The sequence below is a fragment of the Saccostrea echinata genome, unplaced genomic scaffold (genome assembly GCF_033153115.1).
Source record: "Saccostrea echinata isolate AGI-Se365-2 ecotype Australia unplaced genomic scaffold, CSIRO_AGI_Sech_v1 ptg000052l, whole genome shotgun sequence".
Lineage (NCBI taxonomy): Eukaryota > Metazoa > Mollusca > Bivalvia > Ostreida > Ostreidae > Saccostrea > Saccostrea echinata.
The window spans coordinates 13,754,232-13,781,376 of NW_026889801.1; the positions used below are offsets into that span (position 1 = coordinate 13,754,232).

General features: G+C 33.6%; 2 protein-coding genes across 3 annotated transcripts in view; both read right to left on the bottom strand.

Annotated features, from left to right (window-relative positions):
* Positions 1-230: 230 nt before the first annotated feature.
* LOC133203978 (uncharacterized) lies at positions 231-2,099 on the bottom strand. The gene is made up of 2 exons (XM_061339768.1): positions 2,087-2,099; positions 231-1,306 (listed from the first exon to the last, which is right to left on the bottom strand). The coding sequence occupies exons 1-2, from the start codon at positions 2,097-2,099 to the stop codon at positions 231-233; spliced, it is 1,089 nt and encodes a 362-aa protein (XP_061195752.1).
* A 2,794-nt stretch (positions 2,100-4,893) lies between these two features.
* LOC133203866 (uncharacterized) overlaps positions 4,894-27,145 on the bottom strand; it is a 53,735-nt gene continuing 31,483 nt past the window's right edge. Inside the window, exons 6-10 of one of the 2 annotated variants that reach the window (XM_061339665.1) lie at positions 18,947-19,066; positions 16,099-16,234; positions 12,146-12,244; positions 11,357-11,378; positions 4,894-5,155 (exon numbers count right to left, since the gene is read on the bottom strand). In XM_061339665.1, the coding sequence (XP_061195649.1) occupies positions 5,147-5,155; positions 11,357-11,378; positions 12,146-12,244; positions 16,099-16,234; positions 18,947-19,066 (386 nt within the window). In that variant the 3' untranslated portion in view covers positions 4,894-5,146. The remainder of the gene's footprint in view (positions 5,156-11,356; positions 11,379-12,145; positions 12,245-16,098; positions 16,235-18,946; positions 19,067-27,145) is intronic. The other variant, XM_061339663.1, reaches the window with a different exon arrangement.

Here is a 27,145-nt window from a genome sequence, read left to right on the forward strand (position 1 = left end):
ATTTTACATTGAACTTCTCCCCCTTTCTTTGAAAAGAAATCTTCATTATTTGATAGGTTACTATCTCCAGTGCAATTTGTTTGTTTCTCTCTGCAGGCTGTGTCTGAATTTGCAGATGTCATTTTTGATGTTGCAAGTTCATTTGGTTCAGTGGTATTTTTTTCTTCAGTTTTAATTTCAAGATTATCTCCTGTTTCATTTTGGTAGAGGATTGATGGAGTAATTTTTTGCTATAGTTTTTCTATCATGCTATCGGCTGATTGAAAAGGATAGATACCAGATTTTGAAAATGCTGCCTGAATATTGGTTGGCGACAAGGCAGCAGTGTAGGCTTTGCAAGCAAGAGCACATACATCATAACGGGTGACTGTTTTGTGATTCAAACGTGAAAAAGATAGACATTCCTGATTGTATTTTAGTTGAAAGGGTCCAAAGCAACCTACATCCATTGGTTGCAAAATATGTGAGCAGTGAGGAGGCAGAACAAATAGAATAACATTGTTGTTTTTAGCCCAATCTATTAGATCTAAAGAAATGTGGCTTCTGTGACCGTCATAAAGGGCAAGTATAGTCGCAGACTGATCTCGACCTTGAACATACTTTAAAAAGTGGTTTTTCATATACGAACGGAAAACTTCAGAGTTTGACCATCCGCTAGGTGTCATCGTTCCGTCAGCACCAACGGATTTCCCTCTCAAAAGTTCCGGCATCATCCGCTGACCTGGAAAAACAAAGTATGGCGGGATTTGATTTCCTAGTGCATTCCCAGCACCGATAACTGTAATTGTTTTACTTTTTTCTGACATAACAGTTTGAGGATGGTATCCTTTTCCTGCAACTATATTACGGGGCTTAAACTCGGTATTCATTCCCTTTTCATCGATGTTATATATCAAATGGGGCTTATCCTTTAAGTTATACTTATCAAGAATTGATTCAAGTTCACTGAAGTATGATCTTATTGAAGTTTCTGATGCACATCTGGCCCTTAATTCCGACAAACTTGATGGTTTAACAACTCTTAATTCTGGCCATCTGCCCATAAAACTGTAGAACCATTGCTTGCTTAAGCATTTTTCTTCCATCCGTTTCTTTCCAAGATGAATGGCATAATCTGTTGCCATGGTGAGTACTTCTGTCCTTGTATAACCATATCCAACAGAAGCTAATTCTTTCAAATGGTTTACAAGTTTGGCCTCCTCAAACTGAGACAGAAGTGGCTCTGGACCAGTTTTTGTACAATCAATGTTAACCCTATTGTCAACACGGTCTCTAAGAGTAGTTAAGGGAACAGCATGTTCCTTAGCTGTAAGAGTAGCTTAAGAGTAGTTAAGGGAACAGCATGTTCCTTAGCTGCCCTATATACAGGGACTCCATCTTGTTTCACTGACTGATATGCCCTGACAAGTGCAGATGGGGAATAACAACGTTTTCTTTTATTTGATACAGCCTAAAATATTACAAAAAAGTGACGTTATTTACGCAAATCATCTAATTTTATGACGGTTTTAGGCTTCCATACATAGAAAAACTAATAGAGTCACATGATTAATTTCAATACCAAAATACCTCACCGGAAGTGTATTTTGTCAGATGATGAGCGTCTTTAGATACAGTGCGAATTAAAAGGGTTTTCAGACTATTTTGATGACCACAATTTTTGGTAATAAGAAAAATGAGTATTTTTACCACTGATTGCATTATTTTTATGATATTTACCTTTGCACGCAGCATATTATCGATCTTTTGCATATATTGATGTTGCGAGATTCCCTACGTCAGGTGTCCTTAGTAATTACAAATATGACGTCATTTAAGGGAAAACTCACGCGACGAAAATAGACTATCGGAAACATATGACTATCGGAAACATATGACGGCACGATACTTTCATGTAATATAATATACCAAAACCTACTCTTAAGACATTGTTTAATACCTATAAAACATAAAGTTTATGAACTCTGAATTTTATTTTGCGCAAAACGCCGGGACCCAACTCTCATAGCTTAAGTGCACTCATCCTTTAGAGACATCTGTTAATAATTTTCTCAAGAACAATTTTATCACAGAAGTTTAAACTTACGTGAACGCTTCATTATAAAGTGTAGATTCAGTGAAAATTTAGAGACATCTGTTAAAAATTTTCTCAAGAACAATTTTATCACATAAGTTTAAACTTATGTGAACGCTTCATTATAAAGTGTAGATTCAGTTTTATTCAGATAATGTCTTGGGAAAGGCTGGGTTACAATAGGTGATCAAAGTCTTTTATAGAGTATATAAGAAACATTCTTTCAAAATCCTCTATCCAAGAACTACTATGTCAGAAGAGATAATACTTATGTGAAAGTTTCAGTACATAGTGTACGTTCAATTTTGAAGATACTGGCACAATAAAGATCCAACACTTGTCAATGTCTCTGAGTGCCGAGTATGTGTCTAAAATTGGACATCTGCGGAATAGCGGACAATGGATTACAGACTTCAGACTTCGGACTTTAAATAAGGGGAACATTTCAAAGTGTACACAATATTAATCACCTTTTTATTTCCTCAATGGCAATTTCAAATCATGATTATCGAATAAACTGCAAACTTCTGTGACATCTATAAATAGGAATAAAAACGGAATATTAAGTTTACATATATAATTCAGTCACAGAAGTCACACCGAAAGCCTAAAATAGTACGGAACTTTTTTGCTTAGAAAAGCATAATATGCCCCACTAATTTACACGCAGGGTGTAAGAATTTGAGTTTCTAGTAGATAAACTCCTTGTTTATTTATTTATCTAATTTACTAAATTATTCTTTATTTTTTAAAATATATTATTTAGTATTATTTATTTAGCCTGTATTTTTTACACCTCCCCCCCCCCTCCCCCGGAAAAAGTGCTATGTGCCCTAATCAGGCCCGTAGGAAGCAATTTCACTTTAAGGGGGCACAATCATACATTTTCAGTTGGGGGGAGGGGGCACTATCAACTACCAAAATTCCTTGGCATAGTCTTGGCTTAGTCTCTTTTTGTGGCATGAGTTATTGAAAACAGAATAAAACTACAAGAAGAATAGCCTTTTAAAAAAATTACAAAAAAATTGATTTTAGTAACCATGGCAACATAATTCATCAAAATAAACAAGAGGCCCAAGGACCTTGAATCGCTCTTTTAATTAATTGTACAACCTATCACTTCTACTTGAAGCTTCTAAGTATTCTGTATAGTTGTATACTTAGATTAAGCCTTGAAATTCCAGAAGAAGGTCATCATGACCTTTATTTTGGTTAAAACACTCCGAGAACCCTGGGTGAATCAACTGACAAAGTGTCATGTTTCGAAGCCACCTATATTATCTCAGACCTGTTTACCCATATTGTTGTCTCTCAGTATTTTTTATTAGATTTGTCAGTGAGATTTGGCATTTCCCCGTAAGATTTCACTTTTCATCGATTGTACATATATTACTAAAAAACAACTACATTTCGGATTACCAAAAATAAACATGGTTTAATAACAAAGAAAAACATAATACCTTGCTTTCTTTCGAGTGGTTTCTGTCATTTTTAAACCACCGCGTTTTGGCAACCCGACATCACTCTTTTTTAGCGATTAAAAAGCGTCAAACGGAGACATCATAACGAAAACTAGCTGCTAAATCCAAATGAAAGAATTTCCCGATTTCCGTATTTTTATTATAGCAAAACGTGAGACGTATTTTGGACTCAAAATCCCTACAAAATACGGCGAAATCGTAAGAGTAAACAGGTCTGTTATCTTAAATATTCAGATATAGCCCGAGTTTATAGCATTCCAAAACGAGCAAACAAACATGCACTCATACTTAATTTTACAAAATAAGTGTTCAAAACAAATTTCTCAGTTCCATGGTTATGAATGGATTAACCCTTGTGTGACCTCCATTGATACGTAGAATATTACTTTTCACAATGTGTTGTCCAGCTGCGAGTGTACTTATTAAAAATATTCTAGAACTTTTCCTCGATCTAATTTACGTCATAGCAGCGGATTTGGTTGATCTGCAGAATAGAACAACTTAAAAAATGTTGCTATAATTTTGAGTGTCCTTACAATATTTACCAAAATTTTTTTTAGATAGATAACGCTGCAATTGTTGTAAACTACCATAAACATATTCAAACTAAAGAGAGGGAGAGAGAGAGAGGGAGAGAAAGGTAATCTATAGTCCCACCTCCTTTGAATATCGATTTGGTGATCTACAATCCACTCTGGGTAGATTTCAAATTCCGGAAGGCGACATTAATGCATCTATCGTTGCTTCAATATTTAATCTTGACACCAAGTAATGCTTTTGTACAAATGTTTTGCTAATATAATCGAGCATATGTCTATCCTTTCCAGCTTGGTAGAGGGTTTGAAAAAAGACCCAAAATAGAGTGTTAAGTCCCTTCAACCTTTTCATCAATTTTCATTTAATTTGGTTAAGAAAATACAGAGCACAAATTTGCCCATCTACCAAATTTATATCTTATGCACTAGTATGAAATGCATCTTGCATTGTATAAAAATCTCAGATAGTAAGCTTTCGCTCTATGTTTCACGAAGTGAAAAGTATCTCAGATTTGACGAAATTATATCGGAACTGAGGAAATTCAGCATCATCTTTTAGCTATAGACTTTATGTACGCCATGAATCAAAATGAGTGCTGTTTTTATTTTAAAAAACAAGCTTCATTTTACAATATATTAGTTACAATTTCAACTGTGTTCTGATTTTTTATATCAAATAATGGGTAAAATTCAGCCGTTACTAATCTTGTCCTTTCCAAATTGAAATTTCAAATACAAGGTTCCATTTTTAAAATGCAAACTTTCACGGTCACTATCGAGGTTTATTAAATCAATTAAATCATTTCAACTTCTTGACATTTATTCCAACATTCTCAAGTAATGGAGCATTCGCAGCTCAACACAACGTAACATTAAAGTCAGTGTGAAAAGTTTATCTTCGCTTTGTGAGTAAACTTTGAAAAAAAAAAAAGAATCCTATCACTTATATTTAGAATCATATCGTGACACGTTGTAAAATGCTGGTTCTTTTCCAGAACTAAACATGTGACGATCATTTTGTCTCAATTTCTCAAGTGTCTTTTAGTTCTCCTTGTTCAGTCATCCTACAATAAAGAGGAATCTTCTATTAAAAGTTATTTTTTGCAATATTGCTTCCCAAGTAACATGAAATGTGTTTGAATAAATCCAGTAATTCAGAGATGATTTGTATAATAATACATTTATATCGTCACAAACCACGGTTAAAATGTATGATCCTCTCCCATTCTGACCATAGTTGCATGAGACGAGAATATTTCAGCTCATTAAAATATTGACCAATGCGATTAAGGCATAGTCGGGAAATAACCTTTGATGCCACCTTGCATTATCCAATCGCAGTTTATGTAACATTTGTTGTTTATCGTTTAAATCAATATAAACAATTATTTTAATTGGATAGACGTCAACCATATTGAATAAAATACACACTGAATGACTCAAGTTTAAACGGTGAAACACGATTGGATAATATTACTAGTTGTTTACGGAATCAAATATGGCTGACCCGATTGAACTCTGAGCCTAATCGAGGGTGAAAATGGAGCTGATCTTTCAAGACGGACGATCAACGGTCCCTCAAATATTGTGAGGATGACCAAAAGCAGTTATATTTTTAAACATTGCTCTAAGAAAGAGTGCAACAGATAACAAGTGTGGAAAAATTAAGGTAACGCACGAAAAGTGCATGGAAAAAATGATGTAGGGTTAACGACGGTGACCTAATTCTCGGAAGTTCGAATATTTTTTTTCTAAGTTTTAATGAAGTAAGGTAAATGATCAATTTATGACAATAAAGGACAACATTCTGCCTTTCGACTGGCAAAACTGTTTCATGGGTTTTTAACAAAAATCGAAGTTTTTAGAGTTTGAAGCGAGGCACCGAGGAATTAATGGCGGCTCGTTAGGTCCCTTCTCCCCTATTATACTATATATCCGATTTTGCTAAGATTGTCTCAAGTCCCTGTGGCACCGCCTGTAAGGGAGTCTTTGAAACACTTTGAAGATAAAGGTTTTGTCAAGCGGAAAGTATGCAGTAAACTGAGAGCGACATCCTAATCATTAATAATGAACACATGGCATGATCACGGCGTGACCGAAAGAAAAAGATGTCGAGATTTTCAAAAAAGGAACAGCAGACCTTTGTGTTTATGTTGCAAAATAACTCGTAATTAACAGGTACCAGTACATCTACGAAAAAAGTTTTAGGTTATTTATACAATCAACTGCGATACCGTAAACAAAGTCTGTTGTGAAAGTTGATATTTTTGCACACTGATTTGTGCGTTTCAGTAATAGCTATTTCATCGTGTGTTTATAAATATTGATAAATAGTGTGCATTTCTAGCTTTGCTCATTTACATAGCTCTGTCCTGATCTGAATAACTTGAGTATGATGACATATACGGAGACTTACTAAAGTTTTTGAGTCCCGGGCAACAGGAAAGATAACTCTAAAAAGGAACATTCATTTGATACCAAAGATTTTGAAAATATTTTTTCTACATCAATAAATTTTATTTTAATTCAATTTCTCGTTGGAAATTAATTTATTAGTGTTTCTTCTATACTATCAGGAGTCTTCCTTAATTTTTTCTCCATGAGAATTTTAGAGAAAATGAGTTGTATTTATTTATTTGTAACTTTTATTACTTTCTTTTAAAAATATGTTGACTGATAAAGGTAAGATTTTGTGGTTGTTTTGTAAGCTTACTGTAATAATATACCATAGGAAAAAAAAAACGAAATGTTTTGCGCCACGTATCAAATCTCAATAGGAAACAAGATGTGTTTGTGAAACACTGATGCCCCCGTATGGCAGCTTATGGCGAAGGTTAAAGTTTCTTCAAATGCAAGTCAAAATCCAGGCCAAAAGATAAGAAATGTTGATACCCAAAGAAAGGTCTTGTCTCGAGGAATACACCTATGAAATTTGAAAGACCTAGATACAACTGTTCAGAAGTTATGGCGAAGGTTAAAGTTTTTTAAATAAAAGTCAAACGTCAAGGTCAAGGTCAAAGTGGTTGGTATCCAAAGGAAGAACTTGTCACAAGGATTACATATGTGAAGTATGAAAGCCCTAGCACCAACCGTTCAAAAGTTATGGCCAAGGTTAAAGTTTTTCAAAAGTAGGTCAAACTCCTAGGTCAAGGTCAAAGGGTCAAAGTGGTTGGTATCCAAAGGAAGGTTTTGTCACAAGGATTACATATGTGAAGTATGAAAGCCCTAGCATCAACCATTCAAAAGTTATGGCCAAGGTTAAAGTTTTTCAAAAGTAGGTCAAACTCCTAGGTCAAGGTCAAAGGGTCAAAGTGGTTGATATCCAGAGGAAGGTCTTGTCACAAGGAATACACATGTGAAGTTTGAAACCCTAAGCACCAACTGTTCAAAAGTTATGGCCAAGGTTAAAGTTTTTCAAAAGTAGGTCAAACTCCAAGGTCAAAAGGTCAGAGTTGTTGATATCCAAAGGAAGGCCTTGTCACAAAGAATACACATGTGAAGTTTGAAACCCCAAGCACCAACTGTTCAGAAGTTATGGAAGGTTAAAGTCTCATAAAATTTTGCAAAAGTAGGTCAAACTCCAAGGTCAAGGTCAAAAGGTCAAATATGATGGTACCCAAAGAAAGGTCTTGTCACAAGGAATACACATGTGAAATATGAAAGTCATAGCTCCAACCAATCAAAGGTTATGGGCAAGGTTAAAGTTGACAACAGACAGACAGACAAACAGACAAAGAGACAAACGGACGAACAGACAAACAGACAAACGGACAAACAGACAAACAGACAAACAGATAAACAGACAAACAGACAGACAGGACAAAAACAATATACCCCCGGGATCTTTCGATCCGGGGGCATAAAAATATCTTCAAACTTATGACATTAAATATTTAATAAATCAGTATAAATTGATATGCTTGTTTAAAGTAATGCTCAGTAATGTGATAACATAAGCTGGGGGTGTGTGGAGGACCCTTAAATCCAGTTTTAAAACCCCTTCAGTCTTTATATGGACCATTTTAAATATGCTTTAATGTATCAAGTACCATATGTAGAATTTTTATTAGTATTACATATTTTTTTATTGGAAAAATATTGACGAGAGAAATATCTCTTGCTAATTGATGTTTTCTTTTCTTACAAGCACATATAACATTGTGATATTCTGACTTAGGAAGATGCGCTTTATTATGTTTTCTAATATGATTTGAATAGGTACATGTATACCACTAAATATTATTTTCATATATACTTCATATTTCATTTTTATGTTGTGCTAATAAATTATTACTCTTCCTATTCCTGTGTTATTTTTTTTCATATCATGGTCTGACATAAAAATCACTTCTGAAAAAGTAAGCATAGTGAGCATAGTGACGCATAAGATACTCCTTAACCAGTTTTTATAAATTCGAAATAACTAATGACAGATATACTACAGTAAGATTTTACATACATGGGGCTGTTCAGTACTGTTCAGTAACCCTTACATTGTAACAGTGATGCGTGCATATCAATTGTGTCTTATAGACTTAACTAGAGGCTCGGTGCCTTAAAGGTCACCCGAGTATAACGCAACACTGTAATGTTTCCATAGCTTAAAACAAATTGATAGATGACGCTACGTTGCCCAAAACTAAAAGAAATTGGTTGATCAGGGATCATCAAAATAATAATTAGTCTAGTACTCCTTTATAAAACTTAAACTGGATCTGTTTATTTGTATTTGCCCAAATTAGTCACTATTACCATGTAAAATATCTAAAACAAGAGTACTTGAGTGCTATTAGTAAACACATATCATTCCCTCTCACACTGACCTCTCTTGGTCTTTGAAGAACATTTAATGTATAAAGAAAAGGCATTTTAAAGCAATTTTTATTTCTCTATTATCAATAAGTCTTCCTGACCATCAAAAACATTAAAGTAAAAAAAATTATAATAATAAAGTGTTTGACTACACATTCAACAAACCCCGGATCAGAATCAATGATCAAGGGTCCTTAAAATGCACAATTTTGGAAGAGGCACCCTAGCTCATCATTTACTTGCTCTTAGTTTGTTTGCTGAATACCAGGGAGCAGAAGCAAAATATTTTCAAAGAAATAATTTATTTTTTACTATATACATGAAATCAATGGAGTGCCCCCCCCCCCCCAATACCAAAACCACTGATCATGCCACAAATTTCACAATTTTAGAAGAGAAACCTTTGCTTGTCATAACTTTGCACTTAGTTTGTTTGCTTTATACCCAGGATCAGAGTACATTTTCAAAAAAAAAAAAAAAAAAAACCTACACTTATGTATGCCATGTGCCTAAATTGGTTGAAATTGGTTTAGCAGTTCGAGAAAACAAAATTTTACATTTTAAGGAACAATCACATCTGAAAATGAACGCCAACGGAGAAAAATTGATAGGAATAGGTCACCTGAGTGACTCTGTTGACCTAAAAAGTCCAAAATTAAACCTTATTTTCCAGTGTTAAATTGAGGATGCCAGTCTCATGCATTTAAACAATAAATTCATTTTGCTAACTTTTGTGAAATTGATTCTGCTCCTCAGAAAAATACGTACTTCAATATTTTTGGTTAATTGCAATAAAATAATTTTCTTTTTTAGAAAAGCACTTTATCATCCTTTATATCCTTTGTCTACAGAATAATAGAACGGTATCTTTTTTTTAATTTCAAGTGCACAAAAACGTGAAGGCATGCATCAACTAGTATATTTACTTAGTTAAAAGTTATGATTTATACAATAAATAAACTAGAAATATGTCCATAGGACATGAATGCCCCGCCAAGTGTATATTAGTAAATCAACATTTTAACACAAATTGAGAAAAGTGAGGTCAAGGTCAAAGGAAAGGTCAAGGTGAAAAAATATTGATGCAGTTGAATAGCTTACATCAGTATGTATCAGCATATGAAGTTTGACACTAATTTAAGAAAAGTGAGGTCAAAGAAAAGGTCAAGATCAAAAATTTTGATGCAGTTGAATAGCTTACATCAGTATGTATCAACATATGAAGTTTGATTACACTATCTTGAATGGTATCTTTAAAACTGAGCTAAACAATAATTTAAAAAAAGTGAGGTCAAGGTCAAAGGAAAGGTCAAGGTCAAAAAATGTTGATGCAGTTGAATAGCTCTCATCAGTATGTATCAGCATATAAAGTTTGATAACACTATTTTAAATGCTATCTTTAAAACTGGGCTAAACACTAATTTAAGAAAAGTGAGGTCTAAGGTCAAAGGAAAGGTCAAGGTAAAAAATATTGATGCAGTTGAATAGCTCTCATCAGTATGTATCAGCATGAAGTTTATTAAAAATATCTTGAATTGTTTCATTAAAACTGAGCTAAACACTAATTTAAAAAAAAGTGAGTTAAGGTCAAAAGAAAGGTCGAGGTCATAAAATGTTGATGCTGTTGAATAGCTTACATCAGTATGTATCAACATTTGAAGTTTGATTATACTATCTTGAATGGTATCTTTAAAACTGAGCTAAACACTTATTTAAGAAAAGTGGGGTCAAGGTCAAAGGAAAGGTCAAGGTCAAAAATGTTGATGCAGTTGAATAGCTCTCATCAATACCTATCAGCAAATGAAGTTTGATAAAATTATCTTGAATGGTATCTTTAAACTGAGCTAAACAGTAATTTAAGAAAAGTGAGGTCAAGGTCAAAGGAAAGGTCAAGGTAAAATATATTAAAGCAGTTGAATAGCTCTCATCAGTATGTATCAGCATATGAAGTTAATTAAAAATATCTTGAATTGTTTCATTAAAACTGAGCTAAACACTAATTTAAGAAAAGTGAGGTCAAGGTCAAAAGAAAGGTCAACGTAATAATATGTTGATGCAGTTTAATGGCTTACATCAGTATGTATCAACATATGAAGTTTGATTACACTATCTTGAATGGTATCTTTAAAACTGGGCTAAACACTAATTTAAGAAAAGTGAGGTCAAGGTCAAAGGAAAGGTCAAGGTCAAAAAATGTTGATGCAGTTGCATAGCTCTCAGCATATGAAGTTTGATAAAAATATCTTGGATAGTTTCTGTGAAACTGAGCTTTGAACAGAGCTAAACGCAAAGTGTGACGGAAGGACAGACAGAAGGACGGAAGACGGACATGACAAACCTATATGCCCCGGCCATATTCATGGCGGGGCATAAAAAATAAAAATAAAATGATATACATGTAAAGGTCTAGCTTGACTGATATAAAAAAAATTAACTTTTTAATTTTTTTTTACCTGACAGAGTGGTAGGCCTTCTCTACAAGAAAATAATCACACATTAGTCAATTTCATCTTCGCAAGAAAAAATACATACTTAACTTGATATGAAACACTCTTCAGCGTATACAAATATTCAACATTAAAAAAATCTGTTAAGCTTAAGTTATGCTGAAAACTTCAAAAATTAAGAAAGCGTATCTCAGGGGAAAGGATATAATAATTTATTTAAATATTTGGTAAATTCGGGTTGGCTTCTTCCCTCACTCTATATATAAGTTAATTTCTGCGCGATAATCAACATTAAAGCAAGATTTTGGTGCAGTCAACCAGCAAAGTTCACCTTTCCCTCGATATTTCACAATTCCACAATATTTGAAGTGATATTTCAAATCTTTGATTAAATAATTTACCAACATTCTAAGTAAACGTTTAGCTATCGAAATTTGTGATATTTGATGATCTTGGGGAAGTAATTTTTCAAAGTATATAAAAACCATAACCCCCCCCCCCCCCCAACATTTCATCATAAAAGTATGCAAAATAGCGAAATAAATAATATTAAGTTAATATAAAACAAGCGATTATTGCATTCAATAGATTCCATTGAAATGCTGTCTTTTTAGTGTTATAAATCTTATGTTGAAAGGAAAAAACAAGATCAAGATAGAAGAAATATTATATAAAAACGTGTAATCACATGTAAAACAAAGCGTCTGATGTCGTACAAGTCACTAGTGTCTTAAAGGTACCTGAATAGGATATTTCTAAAGCAAAATATTTCGATACTTAATCATATGTACCTACTTACTTGTATTCTTCTTTCTATCAATCCAAACATATGTTAGCATAATCAATATCAGAGACAAGAGGGGTAACACCACGCCAAAAGTAATAGCTAAATCCCTATAACAGACAAAAAAGAATAATTAATTTTGCATTTAAACACGAGTAATACTAACATGTGGGTGTAGAAATGGGTGGCTATTTCTATCTTCTTTTTTTTTTTACTTTTAATGTAATATTTTTATAATGTAAATCTTAAGATCTTAATCCTCATCCATAGGCATCGGAAGCAAATTGAAAGTGGGGGAGGGGTGAAAGTGTGTGTGTATTGGGGGGGGGGGGGTAAACCAACAAAAAATGTTTGGTGACTAAGCTCCAATTTTCAATGCCTATATTATGTCTATCTTTGCAAAAAAAGTGTGTGTGTGTGTGTGTGTGTGTGAGGGTGTGTGTGTATGTGTGGAAAAGAAAAAGGGGCCTACCCCTCCCCCTCCCCCCCCTCTTTCCGACGCCCATGTCATCAGTGTAAACTTTTGGTCATCTCTAACAAAAACACAAAATACTACTTTAAACAGCTATTATATGTATATGTAACCATGATAAATGGCCAGTAATACATTTAAAAGGTGATCTTCCATTCTTTTAATAGACTCCGTTCACGTCGCTTTCTTCGGCAGTCGCCCTAAGTTCTCTCTGTCCCGTATCTGTGTATTCAACTCTGCATGTTTCAGGGAGCAATGAAATATACCCGTATATACCATCTTAACACAAATACAGATTTTCAAGTGATTATATATTTAGTTGGTATGAAAATTAAAGACAATGAAGGGCAAGCTTATAAAAAAGGTATATTTGTATTTAAATATGCATTTAGTGCACAAACACAAAAGAGCAGAAAAAAGAAAAAAAAAATAAGGCATATATTTAGCATGCTCCAGACAGAGTTCAAGACACTTTTAACATCGTATGGATAAAAAAAAACATTATTATAATAGACTAATTGTATACTTCTGGCAGAAAAGCTACTTCAAGTATAAAGAGTTAAAATGACACACAGTAAAACATGGCACAAAGATAAGAGAAAGATTTTCCTGTTAACTATTTATAGGTGCATTAATTACATTTAAGCATGTTATAAAAGTTGCTTTTTTGTTAGTATTTGAAATGAACAACAGCTTGCATATGTATGTTAATATCATACTAAAATTATCTTTAAATATTTACATTTGTTGTGTTTTTCTACTAAGCCAACTGTGATATAGATTTGAAAACCATTTTTGTGTATACATACTCACGCGTAGAAATATACACGAAGAAACTTGCGCTAAGTTGACGTCACAATGAAGCTACAGAGACGTTAAAAAAAATATGACGATATAGGGCAGCAAGAAACCCAAACATTGAATATATTTTTGGTCTATCTCAAATCACCCATATACAGAAACTTGAATATATATTTAGTCCAACAATTGAAGTTATACCGGCTGTTTGCACTTTTATAAAACAATCATTAGAATTAAGAAATAAAAGGTCCACATCAGTGTAACAAATAAGGTGTAAATTACTTAAATTGCGCCTATTGTATAAATACATTCATTGTTCTTTGGGTTTTTTTAAATTATGGATTGTATTGCTTGACCCATATGGGTGTATTATGCAATAAAGAATTTAAAATGTAAAATGCAAAAATAAGGAATGTTTTTATGTTTAGTGTGAATTATTGATGTGGAAATCACACAGATTTGCACTTAGGCATATTTTTCATGAAGCGATTAAAACTTTTTTTTTAATTTTTTTTTTTTAAATTTATCATTTATGCAGAGACAAAAAAAATACTGGTAAGTTGAAAATACAATAAATTACAAATTGGACATTGCAGATCATATTCTAATGTTTATATTCATAATTACAGTATTAACATCATTTTTTCTTTCTAAGCCATTTTCATTACTAATATACAATATATATAAGGCCAAATAAAAAAATATGTGTGGTTCTGGTTACCCGACCGTCCCTATTTTATACCCCCGACCCTAAACTTTTTTCCAGCAATTTTCATATTTTTTCCAGAATTTTCCCCGACTTCCATCATCGGCTCCAGTATTAGTTTTAGTTTCAGCGATGGCGGCCTCCTTGTAAAACATCATTTCAACACATGGTGCAAGTTTTTGATGGTGTTAAAAATCCAAATCAAGCTAGCATGTAGGTGTCCCCTACCAATGTTGACTAGTATATTCTCACGCCACATCTAAATGCCACTTGCAAAGCAGTGATAGGTATTATTTTAAAAAAATTAAGAAAATCATTTTGTAAAAAAAAAAAAAAAAAAAAAAAAAAAAAAAAAAAAAAAAAATCCCTACCTACCTACCCTAATTTTTTATGCCCCCGGATCGAAAGATCCAGGGGGTATATTGTTTTTGTCCTGTCTGTCTGTTTGTCTGTTTGTCCGTTTGTCTGTTTGTCTGTCTGTCTGTTGTCAACTTTAACCTTGCCCATAACTTTTGATTGGTTGGAGCTATGACTTTCATATTTCACATGTGTATTCCTTGTGACAAGACCTTTCTTTGGGTACCATCATATTTGACCTTTTGACCTTGACCTTGGAGTTTGACCTACTTTTGCAAAATTTTATGAGACTTTAACCTTAGCCATAACTTCTGAACAGTTGGTGCTCAGGGTTTCAAACTTCACATGTGTATTCTTTGTGACAAGGCCTTCCTTTGGATATCAACAACTCTGACCTTTTGACCTTGACCTTGGAGTTTGACCTACTTTTGAAAAACTTTAACCTTGGCCATAACTTTTGAACAGTTGGTGCTTAGGGTTTCAAACTTCACATGTGTATTCCTTGTGACAAGACCTTCCTCTGGATATCAACCACTTTGACCCTTTGACCTTGACCTAGGAGTTTGACCTACTTTTGAAAAACTTTAACCTTGGCCATAACTTTTGAATGGTTGGTGCTAGGGCTTTCATACTTCACATATGTAATCCTTGCGACAAGACCTTCCTTTGGATACCAACCACTTTGACCCTTTGACCTTGACCTAGGAGTTTGACCTACTTTTGAAAAACTTTAACCTTGGCCATAACTTTTGAATGGTTGATGCTAGGGCTTTCATACTTCACATATGTAATCCTTGTGACAAAACCTTCCTTTGGATACCAACCACTTTGACCCTTTGACCTTGACCTAGGAGTTTGACCTACTTTTGAAAAACTTTAACCTTGGCCATAACTTTTGAACGGTTGGTGCTAGGGCTTTCATACTTCACATATGTAATCCTTGTGACAAGTTCTTCCTTTGGATACCAACCACTTTGACCTTGACCTTGACGTTTGACTTTTATTCAAAAAACTTTAACCTTCGCCATAACTTCTGAACAGTTGTATCTAGGTCTTTCAAATTTCATAGGTGTATTCCTCGAGACAAGACCTTTCTTTGGGTATCAACATTTCTTATCTTTTGGCCTGGATTTTGACTTGCATTTGAAGAAACTTTAACCTTCGCCATAAGCTGCCATACGGGGGCATCAGTGTTTCACAAACACATCTTGTTTGGAGATGTAACCGGAACCACACATATTTTTTTGTTTGGCCTAATAATATTTCATAGTGCTTATTTATGTTATTTGTTCTGAGGAGGATTATTTATTCAATATGGTTTACATGTGTTTCTAAATACATATTATATTGTAATGTTAAACTTTAATTTGAAGCAATGCTTCGGTTCCATCCAAAATTGGGCTTGATTTGAACAGCATTCGAACTACATTACTTAAAAATATTCATTTAAATAATTCATTAATTTTGAGTGAAATATTTGTCAAGAATTGCAGATTTTAATTTCAAGTATTGAATTTGAATCTAAATAAGGTTGAACAAGTAAAACAAAAGTCCACAGATGCAAAGATAACGGAAACACTCATGCCATTCCTTATATCATAAATCAATGCTAAAAGATCGAAATGTACCTTTGTAACTCAAAATTTGAGTTGGAGTCATTGTTTGTTGGAAATTCTGTAATATTTTTGGGAACAGGTTCTTCTCCCCTACTTATATCCGTTGTATGTGGAATTTCCTTTGGGGTAATATTGAAACAATCTGCGTCTGTAATACATGTACTGAATTATATTATGACATTTTCAGTGTAATACTTCACTGTAATATCAGTTAAACAAAACTTACTTTTCCCCCAGATCATTTTTCACCCTCATTTCAACCATGCCCAACCCCCTTTCATTATGTATTATAATGGATTCACAAGTCTACATAAGGATGTATACATGTGACATATTTATACCTTTATCAGTTTTTATTGTCATTTCCAAACAAACAAAATCACTCTCTAAACACTTCACTGTAATTATTCATCTACTTGCTGAAGTGACTAAGCAGCGATATTTATAATTGACATATATAAAAGGTATTGTTTAAGTACACACATTAATCTTCTTTTTTTAGTTAAAACACGGAAATGTACAATCTGTGAAAGAGTATTAAGTCTAAATTGAGTATTGAGTATATCATTTGTTATAGGTTAAAGCATCTTCCAACAATCAAAAAAATGTCCTTCATTAAATGCACGTGGCAGGAAAGGAAAACTTGTACTTACATTGTTCATGGAATAAATAGCAATTAATACGGTTTAAAGTAAAGGAGAAACAATAAAAAAGTCCTAAAAGGGACGGAAATGTGTATTTCACACATACATTTGCACATGTATTTCTAATAAAAATATGATCAGAAATACATCTTGAGTGTAATGAAATTGTGTGGTTCAATAGCTTTACTTGTATAATACAACATAAGGCCACAACAATAATTTTTTTGTTCATCTGAACCGCGCGCTCGTATTTAAACAAAACTACACAAATAATATTAATTTTAATTTCCCGCACCGTGGAAATCATGTGTTATTTTCTATTCCATTTCCAAGAGATCTCGTACAAACGGTACTCAGAATTATTTGTTACATGGATCATTCTGATTAAGGGAAAATTATAAAACATAATTTACGCTACATTTGTCAAGATCACTTTAAATACATTGTAGCAGGATGTTCTAGGAGTTCAGGATGACTTAATTGCCCTGGCGAGTTGCACCGATGGCTATTTCTCATGCAATCTGGAGTATGCGCAAACATACTTTAATTCCCCCCATAGCTTTCTGTTTAACCTCACCTTTATGCAATAATAATGCCCTTTTTAAAAGGGGGGGGGGGGCAACTCCTTGATAGGATCTCCGTAACGGTACAAGTGCGGGAGTGATTCACTCCTGCACAAATTTTGGCTCAAATTATCAGTAAGTGACTATTTTATTAAGTAAACAATATTTACTTGACCTTATTCTGTTCACTCATTGGATTGGACCATTTTTTGCAGCATGGACCGCTGTGTGCAGTAAAAACAATATCCATATAAGGTAGATTCCTTGACCTGGTAAAGGGCTGGATAGGTTATTTGTGTTATATAAAAAATCAATTCTATTTGAAAGAAGTAGAATGCGAAAGGTATTTATTTTGCCTGCAGCCATCCATATTTAAAAATATATATTCACCATCACCAAGATCCTTTTGAATTGTAGCCCTCAACTGTAAACACCAGATAAAAATATCGGAGAGAGCTGCATTATTGCAGTTATATTACTATACTCTCTGCTTGGACCTCTCAGAGTCCATGCATTCACGATTGAGGCAAATGATAGGATCTCCACTATACATGTTTATGTATATGGTAGTGATAATAAGTGTATAATTTTTTATTACAGTGAAAAAAAATATATTCTAAAGAAACAAGAGCCCCACGGACCTTACAGGTCACCTGCAAACTTTCCCACAATTGAATTTGGTTCGTGTTTTAAACCAGAGGCCATGAAATTAACAATTTTGAAAAAAGGCACCATTTATACTCAGGAGCAGAGTAGAAAGGCATTCATACATTTTCACTACAAAATCAATTATTGACACAATAGAGCTTCACCTTAACACCAGAACCCCAGACCCAGGAGCCGTGAAATTCACAAATTTGCTGGAGGCACACTTCCAAATCATAACTATGGACATGGTTCATTGGTCTAATAGCCAGGAGCAGAGGAGAGGATTTTCAAAAAATTAATGCATTTTCACTATATAATCATTAGAGTCCAGCCTAACACCAGGGGCTTTGAAATTCAAAATTCTTGAAGAAGCACCCTTGCACATGACATGAAACTCACAATTTTTGTTCCCCTTCAACTATAGATGCTATATGCCAAATTTGGTTGAAATTAGTTGAGTAGTTTCAGAGAAGATTGATTGATTGTATATTGTTTTACGTCCCATTCGAGAATTTTTCACTCATATAGAGACGTCACCATATACCGGTGAAGGGCTTCAAATTTTGACCTTTACTCGGCACTCAGGGCCATTGAGCAGTGAGGGATCTTTATCGTGCCAACGCCTGCCGTGACACGGGGCCTCGGTTTTTAAGGTCTCATCCGAAGGACCCGCAACTTTCACTTCAAAGTGCCGAGCGCATGGCGAAGGAACAGTTGCTACCTATTTTTTATCGACTTAGGTCTGTCGCGGCCGAGATTCGAACTCACGACCTCCCGATCACGGAGCGAGCGCTCTACCGACTGAGCTACCGTGAACGGTTGTTTCAGAGAAGAAGATAAAAATGTTCAAATGTTAACACTCAACACACGACGCACGCCGATGGAAGAAAACGGATAGCAATAAGTCACCCGAGTGACTCGGGTGACCTTAAAATTAATCTGCATATCATTCTTTGGTACCATAGATCTGTATGTATTTTACGAAATTCACAAAAGCGTACTTACATTTATATGTATCAACTGATGAATAACTTTCTATTGGACAAGGTTTTGGAAATTTTGTACAATCTGTTTGATAATTTTCCTGTATAACACCCCCTCCTTCATTGTATTCTGCACAGTGTCCTAAAATAAAATTATACAGGATAATGTACATCATCCCAAGGTGTCCAAAATTGCGTACTAGTATATTAACAAAATCAGCTTTGGTATCAATTTAAAGTTCTTAAGAGCATCGATCAATATCATCCTAAATATGCATGTAGATTCTTATTCTACTGGTAAACATTTTACAACCGGACTGTTTTGTTTGAAGTAACTTACAAATGTAGCAATTATATTGCATGCCATGAATAATACTTCTGAAAATTCTCTCTCTCTCTCTCTCTTTTCATTTAAACATACAAGTATGAACTTGACTATACGATATAACAAGTCAAAATTAAGGGAAAAATAAAATATATTCATTATTTAAAACCTATATAAAAGTCGTGCACTATTTCTAAAGCTTTAATTATAAAAAGAATAAAAAAAATCGATAAAATTTTTAAAAGTATTACTTTTCTTTCAAGGTCATACGAAACAGTTTTTAACGCTAGGGATTTTACTTTTTAAACATAAAGATTGGTATGAAAGAATGTCAAATTTTGTTTAGTACAAAAAAAATTTGTTTTGTTTAACTGAGAAACGAAGCTGTACTCTTGAGCACTTGATAAATTTGTTACCCGCTTATCGTTCTTGATTTTGTGGTTATAGGACGTCACAAAGACCCGTTGATATATAAAGAACGCATTAGACCTAGTGTAATTTTACTGTATTTTATTGAGATAATTTTAGCCATTCTTTATAGATATAAACATGATTTATGTTTTCAGATGAACTATCTGATTCTATAGTGCAGTCGGCTCTATTTGAACTAGTCGTTAATTAAGTGTAGCAACTGAAAACGAGAGCATTTCATCATTGGATGATCCTGATGAATACCCCATAGAAATCAAGAAAACCCTCTCAAACTTTATTTCTTATTTAAAACTAATACTAAGAAACAAAAACCTCTCATTCCTGTTTAATACATATATGATACGCACAAGAGGATTAAGATACATGATTTTATTGATGTGCAATATAAAAATGTGGTTTTTCATTCGAAGTGAAATTGTATAATTTACAATTAAGAATAGCGTAATTTATTAACAAAAGTCTGAAGCTTCTTTCAGTAAAAATTTTCTAGGCAAATAAAATTTTGTAAAACAAAGATATGGAAAAATACCCAGCTCACAAGCCCCCCCCCCCCCCCCCCTTTATCAAATTAAAATGGTATTGAAGTTCATGATAAACGTGGTTTAATGAAAAATGTCGGCGTCTTTGAAAGTGCATTTTCTGCAATGTGAAACCCGAGGACTAATATTAAAACGATATATAGAAATGAACTACCCGATTTAATGACGACATCATTCTGCTATAACAAATAAAAAAATACTTTAAAAAAATATATGGATTAGAACATACCGGCATTATGAAGATGTGTATACATACACTGTACAGAGCAAATACATGTAACAGTTTGTCTCAGCTATTGTAATTTGAAAACACTTGTACAGCTCGTGCACAAATTGATCAGTTAAAAAATTCATATCCCGATTGTTTGCGAGACTTATCCTGATCAATTTTTAATATTAATATTTTTACAGTTGAACAAAATTTTAAAATCAGATCTTATGACCTCTGTGATACTAAACTAATACAAATTTAAACAATTTAGTATGTAAAAGTACACGGAAAAAATAAGCAGGTTTACATTAGATAGAACCGCGTTTAAAGTTGGGTTTTCTAAATTATTCTAAATTATTTCTAAATTAAAACTATGATAATTACAGTGTATGTAGCAATTTTTTTTTTTTTTTGGAAAAAAAAAATACGGGAAAATATGTGTATGTATTCATTAAAATGAAAAAAAAAAAAGATTTCCACTATTTGTAACCCTTAAGTTACTTTTATAGAGATTATTCAAGGACTCTCTCAAGAGAGGGAGAGAGAGAGATTATTTAAAGTCTCGAAGGATAATACCCCGGTAATCCAATTGAATTTACACAGATAAAACATATTAAAATCTTGCAAATATGCAATGGAATTTGAAAAAAAAGAAATAATAATTTGTTCACAGGTACTTGTGGACAGGACTCCCCCCCCCCTCCCCCCCGCAATTCAACCTCGAGGTTTGTTGGATATTTTTTTCACAAATTATATTTATTAGACTTATTCATCATGTGTAGTTAGTTCTGTAACAGATAATGGAAGATATACATGTTTTGCATTTTTTGCTGATTCAGCATTTTTCTTGATTTTGGCAACATTCAAGGTCAAATTAAAATTTGCATATAAAAATGTCAACTTTTGCATGTATTTCACATAAAAGTAGAGGAATGTCTCTGATGACATCCGAATTCAAACACGTGGGTTTTTTGAAAATTAGTGTCCGTTGCCTAGCAACAATAATGGATGTTTTGATATATAAAAAGTGAATAATTGTGCAGTCTTATGCAGAAAAATTGTATAAATTGTTATCTTAGAGTACTAGAAATAAATTTTAAAGTGATAAAACATAAATCAGACTTATTAGTAAATTAAAGACTATGGTACAGTTACTTATCTCCATGGCAACAGCAAATTCCCCATAGCAACAAGGCCACAAAGCTTAATTTTGGCAGATATTCATGTACATGTACAGTGGTAAGAAATGTTTCAAATTTAGTCCTAAAATTGCAGTTTAGCAAAATTAAAAATGTATTATGGACCTCATAAAAGTATTTTTGTTATATAAACTTCCCATGGAAACGATTTTGATAACAACCACTTGATTTCATTGAGTGTTTGAAAGATTCATTCTCAGTCTGTATTTATATGAGCAGGAGAATACACAGAATTTCTTTTCATTGGCATTATGTGTTGTCAAGAAATTGTTACCTTTAATTCATATGAGGCAAAGATGTGTTGCTATATTACATGGCTACCATGGCAACGTACTCTAAATTTTGAAGAAAAAAAAAACATTTATGAACATGTTCAGAGTCCAATTATTAATGTTTACAGCAATTCAGAAAAGTGACAATGACTGTGTGTTAAAATCAAAAACTTACTGTCTTGTATGCAAATGGATAATGTAATTTTGGTCTAAAGAAAGTATTTATGTATTAACATATCCCATGACAACAATTTTGAACACATACATGTAACAACTAAGATGTATCTGATAAAGAGTTAAAGCATTTTTTTTTATATAACCATTGTCTTGAAGAAGAGTAATGGCACACAAATTATAGTTGGAATTCGATGTACTCATCTCAAAAATTCACTAGAGGAATACATTGTGCAAATAAACATAACTTTAAACTTTGAGATGATACAAAGATGGAAACCCTTTGTTAGCATCGAAATTGGTCCTTTAATGCTTCAGGGAGTACGAAGCACCCATGACATTATAAAATCATTTTTACATTAGAAAAAAAGAATAATATTACTCTAATGACAATAATCGATGATCTGTGTGAGAAATATAATAAACCGTGATATGTTTCACCATAATTTGAAAGAATGAAATTTTTAACTCATTTTTTACGTTAGAAAAAAAAAATATCACTCTGACAATAACCAGTGATCTGTATGAGAAATATAATAAACTGTTACATGTTTTCACCATATTTTCTTTAAAAAAAAACAAGATGGTGTTTGTGAAACACTGATGCCCCTGTATGGCAGCTTATAGCAAAGGTTAAAGTTTCTCAGATGTAAGTCAAACTTCAAGGTCAAGAGATCAAAATGTTGTTACCAAAAGAAAGGACTTGTGTCAATGGATATATCTGATAAATATGAAAGCCCAAGCACCAACCATTCAAAAGTTATGGTCAGGGATTACATTTTCTAAAAGTGGGTCAGACTCCAAGGTCAAGGTCAAAAAGTCAAAATTAAATGGTACACAGGGGATGGCTTTGTCATAAGAAATACACAAGCAAAATATAAGAGCCTTAGCACCAATGTTATGGCAAAGGTTAATGTTTTTCAAAAGTAGGTCGAACTCTACATTGAAGGTCAAAAGGTCAAAAATGTTTAAACCCATTGAAAGTTCTTGTCAAGATGAATACACCTGTGAAATATGAAACCCCTATAGCTAGCTCCAACTGTTAAAAAATTATGGCCAAGGTTAAAAATGGGTAAATTTTTGCAAAAGTGGGTCAAACTTCAAGGTCAAGAGGTCATATATGTTGGTACCCAAAGGAAGGTCTTGTCACAAGGAATACATATGTGAAATATGAAAGCCATAGCTCCAACCAACCAAAAAATATAGGCAAGGTTAAAGTTTTTTTTACAGACAAACAGACAGACAGACGGATGAACAGGACAAAAACTACATTCCCCCGAATATTTGATTACGGAGGCATAAGAATTAGAGACACCTTATATATTGGTCAATTAGAAGCCTTCAATTAGGTGGTGTTCTTGCCATCCACATACAATATGTCCATCTGTTATTAAATGCAAATTATATCTTCATCTATTTAAAATACAGACCTGACATTTGAACATATTTACAAGGAAGATGTATTTCTTATGTACAATAAAGGTCAAGGTCATATTAAAAAGTCAAATACTTTGATGTCCTCTATCGGTTGCATTAATTTTTTGGCATTGATTTTTTTCTAAATCGACAAAATATCTTAAATCACTAATTCAATTGTCCTCATTTTGAAACATTTTAATCTGTTTGTTTGTTTGTTCCTTTATTGTTTAACATCCCTCTCGAGAATTTTTCACTCATAAGGAGACGCCACCAATTGCCGGTGGAGGGCTGCAAATTTATACCTATACTCGGCACTCAGGGCCATTGAGCAGTGGGTCGGTTTATACGGTCTCATCTAAAGGACCGTTCTCCACATCCGGCAGTGGATTCGAACCCACGATGTAAGGATCAGTTCCTTACTTCGCGACTCTAGAGCAGACGCTCTAACCACTGTGCCACGCGGGAGACCATCTTAATCTGGTTTCCATTTCAATCATTATGTTGTTTTTTTCCCTTTAAAAATTGAGTAATTTATTTTCTCTTAAGAGAATTTAAAGTATAGTAAATGTACATGTGAATTTTTAATTCCTAGGCTACAGCCCCTGCCCCCAGAAAAAATCCAACATACAGCAAATCAATTTTTACCAACAACTCAAAAACTCGCATTGCTGCTATTGGTACACACTCAAATCACCATTATGAAGAAATGACAATTATGAATTCGTGCAGGATTTCCGAAAACTAAATATAATGTTGAAAGTATTCATCAAGTGCATGAAAACAAATTATTTAAGTTCAAAGTTATGCTTTTTAAAACAAATACTCAATTTTTTTAGTGAGGTAGGTATTAGTATTTGCCTCACTTTCCTCAATGATTGTTACGGCCTTGATTATGAGGTAATCTAGTGACTTTTTACAAGATCTTAGTTACCAGGGGTAAGGAGTTTTTATCATGCCATAGTATAAGTAGTATAATTTTTTGTGCTTGCTAATGTATTCATTAGATGGGTGTAAACCCTATTGGAATATAGTGTAATGGTGGAGAACTTTCTTTGTGGTTTGGAGGTCCTGGGTACGAATCTTGTCCCCGACTCCGCGTCAAACCTATGACATTAACATAGGTAGTTCCCTCGACAAGTCCAGCATAAGTATTAAATGTCATAGATCTTTTAGATAAGATATTTTAAATTAAAACAGATTGCATGTCATGTTAGGCATTCAGGCAAAAAAGATCTCCCAAAAGCAGCGCTGTCTTCCTTTTATTGATAAATGGATTCAGATTTTTAATTACTTTGAATAAATAAACCAAAAAAATGACTATGTAAACCAAAGTGACTAATTAAATAAGAACATAACAAATAGTTGCCACTTACGATATAAAGACTATATTTTAGAATTTATCTCTAAATAGGTGATAGCCACGGCTACACTTGGAATACATTTTATGTGCTAAAACATTCCATGTTTATTATAAATACATCATGTATGAGTTACATTACAAAAACTCAATTGCGATGGCAATGGCAAGAGAAACAACAACAACAAACAAGATGTGTTTGTGAAACAATGATGCCCCCGTATGCCAGCTTACAATACAAATCAAATATGTTGGTACCCATAGTAAGTTCTTGTCCCGAGGAATATACCTGTGAAATATGAAAGCCCTAGCAGCAACCATTAAAAAGATATGGAAAAGGTTAAAACTTTTCAAAGGTAAGTCAAACATCAAGGTCAAGGTCAAATGGTCAAAATAAATGGTGCCCAAGAAATACACCTGTGAAATATGAAAGCCCTAGCACCAAACGTTCAAAAAATAGTGCCAAGTTTAAAGTTTATGAAATGTAGGTCAAACTCCAAGGTCAAGGTCAAAGTTGTTGGTATCCAAACGAAGGTCTTGTCACAAGGATTACATATGTGAAGTATGAAAGCCCTAGCTCAAATTTTCAAAAGTTATGGCCAAGGTTAAAGTTGGGTAAAATTTTGCAAAACTGGGTCAAACTCCAAGGTCAAGATCAAAAGGTCAAATATGGTGGTACCCAAAGAAAGGTCTTTTTACAAGGAATACACGTGAAATATGAAAGCCATAGCTCCAACAATCAAAAGTTAAGAGGCAATGTTAAAGTTTTAGCGGTCAAACAGACAAACAAACAGAGAGACAGATGGACGGACAGGACAAAAACTATATACCCCCGAATCTTCGATACGGGGGCATAAAAATCCATCTAGTGATAAGATATGGAGAATCAAATCTACGAAATTAAATTTTTAGACCCTGTTACTGCAAAGAGCACAAAATAGGTCCAATTTTGGTTATGATACCGAAAAGAAACAAGATGTGTTTGTGAAACACTGATGCCCCCGTATGGCAACTTATAGCAAAGGTTAAACTTTCTCAAATGCAAATCAAATATGTTGGTACCCAAAGTAAGGTCTTGTGTCGAGGAATATATCTGTGAAATATGAGAGCCCTAGAAGCAACCATTGAATAGATATGGAAACGGTAAAAATTTCTTCAAAAGTAAGTCAAAAATCCAGGTCAAGGTCAAAATTAATGGTGCCTAAGGAAAGGCCTTCTCACAAGAAATATACTGGTAAAATATAAAAGCTGATGGACTAATCGTTCAAAAGTTATGACCAAGGTTTAAGTTTTTCAAAAGAAGGTCAAACTCCAAGGTCAAGGTCAATGGATTACAATTGTTGGTATCCAAAGGAAGGTTTTGTCACAAGGATTATATATGTGAAGTATGAAAGCCCTAGCACCATCGATTCAATAGATATGGCCAAAAATAAAGTTTTCCAAAAGTAGGTCAAACTCCAAGGTCAAGGTCAAAGGGTAAAAGTTGTTGGTATCCTAAGGAAGGTCTTGTCACAAGGATTACATATCTAAAGTATGAAAGCCCTAGCTTCAACGGTTCAAAAGTTATGGACAAGGTTTAAGTTTTTCAAAAGTAAGTCAATCTGCAAGGTCAAGGTCAAAGGGTCAAAATTGTTGGTATCCAAAGAACGGTCTTGTCACAAGGATTAAATATGTGAAGTATGAAAGCCTAAGCTTCAACTGTTCAAAAGTTATGGCCAATGTTAAAGTTTTTCAAAAGTAGGTTAAACACCAAGGTCAAGATCAAAGGGTCAAAGTTGTTGGTATCCAAAGAAAGGTCTTGTCACAAGGATTCCATATGTGAAGTATAAAAGCCCCAGCACCAACTGTTCAGAAGTTTTGGCCAAGGTTAAAGTTGAGTAAAATTTTGCAAAACTGGGTCAAACTCCAAGGTCAAGGTCAAAAGGTCAAAATATGATGGTACCCAAAGAAAGGTCTTGTCACAAGGAAAACACATGTGAAATATAAAAGCCATAGCTCTAACCAATCAAAAGTTATGGGCAATGTTAAAGTTTTTGCGGACGAACAGACAAACAGACAGACAGACAGACGAACAGGGCAAAAACTATATACCCCGGAATCTTCGATATGGGGGCATAAAAACGTTCAATTTTCTTAATACATGTATCATACTAGTAGTGTACATCATGTTATGTAGTTTATTATTTATTATTAGCTTCAGTTAGAGATTGTGTGGGGCCAGAACTGAAAGCCAGGGTTATTGTTAATACTTTTTATATATCAACTTCAAAAATTTAATAAATTTTAATGAATT